Genomic DNA, 5,552 nt, shown 5'->3' with positions numbered 1-5,552 from the left:
CCCAGCGCCAGCTCCTCGCTCCACTCGCGCGTCTCCGTCTTGAACCGCTTCACTGGGTGCTCCAGCCTGCGCACAACACATCATGTAATGCCGCCTTTACACACATACTAGCCTTCGTCCGTGACTCCGCCCGCGGAATGGAATTAAAAAAATATAACAAAAACGAGTAGCCTGTATGTTCTTCCAAACTATCCTCTACATCTATTCCAAACATCATCGACATACCGTTTAGCCGTTCAGGCTACAAACTGTAACAAACATCCATCCATCTATCTAAACTTTCGCATTTATAATATATAGTAAGATAGCAATGACACTTTTACAAAAATTCCAAAGGATAATAAAAGGTTACTGTTAAAAAATGAAACAGAAGCACCATAAGTAAAATTGTTAACAGAAATGTAAATAGATGTCACCAAATATTGAACACAGCATTATTTGTCTGCAGAAATGTTGTTGCGCTATCTGGTGTGTGTTGTCGCGAGGAAAAGATCCACATCGGAGATACTGCGGCCCGATGTGACCGTAACACTGCCTCGCTTTACTTAGTTTAGCTTTCTATATGCAGTGCTAATCTAATCAAAGCGTTCAATTTTTAACTAAAAGAACTAACAAAGTAAAGAAATACTTGATTTCGAATTCAAAAATAACTTAAGTGTCTCATGCTAAGTGATAATTGTAACATCATACCTGTCCACCAGTACCAGTGCCGGCAACAATAAACTTTAAATCAAACTCAGACACATAAATTAGTTTTTAAATACTTATCAAAATTTTCTTTATTCCTACTGAACTTCTCTTAAATCACAACAAAATCGAAACATCTGAAAGTTGTGGCTTGATGTTTATTATTCGGTCGTAAATACAGAAATGTCAAAACCCTATTGAAATGTTTATTATTGGGATGCATCTTTTAACATCAATGACGAATAGGATAGTATGACACTATTATGATGTAAGTGTGGTGCGTGTTGCGTGTGGTAGGTATGGTGCGTGTTGTACGTACCATGCGTGCACGGTGGTGTAGTCGTAGAGCATGTGCAGCGAGTGCTCGTCCTCGAGCGGGTCGAGGCGCTGCTCGGCGGGCGGCAGCGCGGGCCGGCGCAGCAGCTCCGGCGCCGCGCCCGCCGCCCCGCCCCCGGCGCCCGCCCCGCCGCCGTTCGCCCCGCCCCCGGCGCCGCACCCCGCGAACCCCGGCGAGTCGCCCTGCAAAAATTTAGATTCTATTTTACATGATCTGTAAAGAACAGGCACTGAACTTATTTGACTAGGTTAGTTAAATTGTTAGCACAAGATGATTCATGACAAATTTTCAGAGATATCTAACTCGAACGCAAATACTAAATTACTGACTAAATTCATCATGTTTTCCTAATAAATCGTTATTTTCTTTATTTCATGACTTCAGGCTTCGTATCCACGATTCGTCGACCAGTCTGTGATTGTGTGCCGTACCTGTGTGTAGGGCTTGTGCGGCGGCGCGGAGGGCGGTGCTGGCGTGGGCGGCGCGTGCGGGTCGGGCGTGGGCGCCGGCGTGTGCAGCGTCGTCGGCACGGCGCCCGTCTACACGTAACCCACAACAATCTTAATCTATTTACTAATTTCTATACATACGAAATATTTTGCGTTATAAAAATGATCTTTTAAACAATTTCAGATCTATAAAAACAAATGATTTGAAAACATGTAATGATAGGGTGTTGGTTAATACAGTTTAATGACAAACGACACATGTAGTAAATGTATGTGCGCGTGCTGACCTGGTGTGCGGGCAGCGCGGTGAGGTGCGGCGAGGGCGGCGGCGCGCCGGCGGAGGAGGGCGCGGAGACGGCGGGCGCGGGCGAGGCGCCGCCGCAGCTGCCGGGCGAGCACGCCCCCGCGGCGCCGCCAGACCTGCGAGCGTCACACACACCACCATTGATATAACTCCACACTACCGATACTTACGACTAAAACCTTGATGGATGAAAAGTAACTGAGAGTGCTCACTTTCTGCTCTTTCTTTTTCGTTTTTCTTTACACCGTGTTTTACAGATTGGTAACATTTATGGTATTCTCGTTATGTAAATTACGAATGAAGTCGCAAATTGTCTTAAACATATTAAACTCGTAAACATCACTTTCCCACGTGAATGAAGGATTAACAGAACATGTGTTGCGCACACAGTCGATACAAATGAATATTTTTGATGTACAAATTAACAATGGATGACCAACCAAATCCGCGTATGATGTCTTACGTAGCGTCGAGATGAGAGGTAGATGTTATAATGTATGTAAATCGAATGTGATAATGAATTCTCAAATTTCATTGCCGGATTACCTTATTGTTTTAGAGGATTATTTCCCTTTACACAAGGGTGAATTAGCCTTATTATACATGCGTCAGAATAACGTGTTATTGTGTTATGTACGTTGTAGGGTAAAACGGATGTGTGAAGGTTCAAAGCTATTCCACAACACTGAACGTGATGCGCAAATAACTTCATAAACACAGGAAAAGAAAGATAAATTTGGTGACAATAATTGGCCAAACGAATAATGTCCCAAAAATATCTTCTATTGATTTGACGATATAGGCGTAAGTGTGTATTTACACAAAATAATTGTAACCAAAGCTGTAGGAGGTATGTAGTGAACGAGTTATATGAAGGGAAGTATGAAAACAGAGTTGTAAAGACACAAAACATGCAATGTACATTAATAACAAGAGTAGTAGAGTCATGCAGCATACTGTATCGCATTAGATATATAACTACAGCTCTGCAGGCAACGTGACATGCGTACAAGCGATATTGCATCCTTTGTGGCTCGCAATCCTTATCAAATAACATTCAGTTCTTACTTGTGATCTCGTCTGCAGTGCCAATGTTCACTTACCTACTTGTTAGAGCGACTCGACGGCGTCGAAATGCTGACCTTAAATTTGATAAGGCTAGGATACTTTCACATTTCGCCACAACGTGTCATCTTAATGATCGGGGCAGCAGAGTAAAGCGTCGGACCGGTCCTGTCCTTACCTGTTAGCACTCGTCGCTGCTTTCGTGACGTTCTCCTCGCCCGCTGCCGTTGCACACATGATAGTACCAATTTATACTTGTAAGTTGCAAGGTTAATGTTTCGATGAACCACAGTTTGACTCAAACTTTTCGATCCAATGAGGCATATAAATGTGTAATGTACACATATGTGGTGTGTAACGCTTGCAACCGTGTGGTATATAACCAGTATAAAGTGGGTGCGGGCGTACTCACGTGTTGTCGCGCGGCGTGCGCGGCGCGGCGGGCGCGGGCGCGGGCGCGAGGTGCGCGGCGGGGGCGGGGGCAGGGGCGGGCGCGCGCGCGGGGCGCGGGGCGCGGCGGTGGAAGGGCGGGGGGCGGGGCGTGCGCCGGCGCCGCCACCTGCACAACACAAGGCTACTGCCGCCGGCCGCACTACTGCCTCGCTACAGCCGCGCTACTGCCGCCCTATTGCCGCCCTACTGCCGCCCTACTGCCGCTCTACTGCCGCCCTACTCGCCCCCGCGCCGCACGTCCGTGTGACCGTTACCAACACTACAACCGGCACTACTCACTACCTAACGTATGCAACAATTAAAAGACGACTAAACTGTGAGACTTGAAACAAACAAGCGCACTTCGTTAAGTCAATGTCATGCAGAAGCGGTTAACTCAAATACTACAATAAGCAAACAAAAAGTCATGCATGCACATAAACATTTTTTTTATTTTCCTCAATATACCTTTAAATTCCTTTACATAACCTAATATTCTTAAATATCTGTCAGTAACATAAAATAATATTTCATGCTATTATAAAAAAGTTTAAACTAAAAGACGTTAATTACAACAAAGGATTTTACATTCAATCTTAGGTGAAAATGTAAAATTTTATTTCTATTATACAACCCGCAATAATTGATCGAATAATTTACAAAGCAACATATATAATTCCATTACCAGTCAAGTCTCACGCTAATTAAATTAAAAAGCAAAAACATTATTTAAAAATTACTCCAAAAGAAAATATAATTTGGATACGTGTCACACGAACGAGCAGAGCGGAGGTGGCGCGCGGCTTTGCGCGCACTGCTCACATGGAATTATCAACACATTCTCACTTTATGTAGAAATTTAAATCTTCAACTATGTAATATTCTTTAAAAATGTATTATAATTACTCTATAACAAACAGAAATGCATTGATATTTCCACAAAACCCCTTACATTACAGCATAAAAGTCATCTTATTGATGCAACTTTTAGTTAGAACTACTTCCCTCTACGAATAGTTACAAAATAGTATATTTTCACTAATATAAACATTCACATAACATCTACCTATCTATCTACATGTGAGCTCCTCAAATATCGTTCTCAACACATCGTTGACAACAGTTATCATGCACTGTCGTCCAAAGCATCACGCGATCGACGCTTACATTTCATTCCGATGCAAAGTACATAATAGTTCAATAGATATAATGTAAAAGTAATAAATGCATTATACAACGTTCGTACAACTACTACTATATCTGCACCAATCTACAATATATATTGTAATGTCAGGAAACGAGCGCTGAATTATTTACTGCAATTTACAAAAATATATCGCTACTTTTTAGATATAAACAATAAAATACTAGCAGTGATTTGTATAACAGTACTCCTGACATTTACAGACTATTGCTGTGTCGAGGCTTTCACAACACCAACAAAAAACACTGTAAAATATCTTTTATTTATAAAGCTACTATGGTACAAAATTATATAAGTACAACAAATATATGACTATGCAGTTTGTAATACAGCGCAAATTTCCCAACAAGTGTCGATTTTGTGGGCGTAGCTCTGGCCGTGTGTGGGCGTAGCTGTGTATGGGCGTAACCGTGTGAAGGCGTAGCCGTATGTGGGCGTATTTGTGTATTGGCGTAGCTGCGTGTGGGCGTTACACTCACTTTGCGCAGGAACATGGCGTCTTGCGCGTCGGGTCCGCGAAGTCCTCGCTTTTGTCGCCCACCGCCTCGCCGTAACACAACTCCGCCGTCTGAAAACCGTTGTACATTTTTAAATGTATATTATCCATAGTCATAGATACTATTTATAGTGAAACAAATATTAGGTGTACGGATATGACATAAACAAGGCTCTTAATCTTTGAGCACTTGTATAGACATTCAATATCCGGCAATAATTTAGGAAGATTACTCAGAACTGATCACAACTTTAATGACAGAACTATTTCCAACTTCCAAAAAAATAGGCAAAATGCATATGACGTCAAATTGGTCGAACGAAAATGGTACAATCATTTTATTTTAATATTTTAGCCTAAAGGTTTAATTTTTTTGAGTCAATATTTTTCTGGTTATATTAGTTATAATAATTAAATTAAATAAAACAAAAATTCTTGTTAAAGAACAAACGTTTAAAAAAAGAAAAACATACATATGCATGTTCCCTATTTTATAGACATAGTAAATAATAAATACAATGACAGTATCTTAGTGTATTAGTTGTTACCTGGTGCGGGATGGGCGTGGTGAGGGCGCG

At 41.8% G+C, this 5,552-nt stretch overlaps 1 protein-coding gene across 1 annotated transcript; it reads right to left on the bottom strand.

The window, feature by feature from the left end:
* Positions 1-1,396: 1,396 nt before the first annotated feature.
* On the bottom strand, positions 1,397-5,546 carry LOC106109086. The gene is made up of 4 exons (XM_013290489.1): positions 5,523-5,546; positions 4,958-5,046; positions 1,761-1,893; positions 1,397-1,563 (listed from the first exon to the last, which is right to left on the bottom strand). The coding sequence occupies exons 2-4, from the start codon at positions 4,970-4,972 to the stop codon at positions 1,397-1,399; spliced, it is 315 nt and encodes a 104-aa protein (XP_013145943.1). The 5' UTR covers positions 4,973-5,046; positions 5,523-5,546.
* Between the last annotated feature and the right edge of the window lie 6 nt (positions 5,547-5,552).

Source organism: Papilio polytes, unplaced genomic scaffold (assembly GCF_000836215.1).
Source record: "Papilio polytes unplaced genomic scaffold, Ppol_1.0 DF821289.1, whole genome shotgun sequence".
Classification (NCBI taxonomy): domain Eukaryota; kingdom Metazoa; phylum Arthropoda; class Insecta; order Lepidoptera; family Papilionidae; genus Papilio; species Papilio polytes.
The sequence above is the reverse complement of the archived record's forward strand: the minus strand, read 5'-3'. Positions and strand labels throughout refer to the sequence as shown.

Bases quoted from the DNA above. Each gene is read 5' to 3' on its own strand.
- LOC106109086 (XM_013290489.1), bottom strand. The intron at 1,564-1,760 runs GTCAGCACGCGC...GGTTACGTGTAG, and splicing joins CCGCGCTGCCCGCACACCAG to ACGGGCGCCGTGCCGACGAC.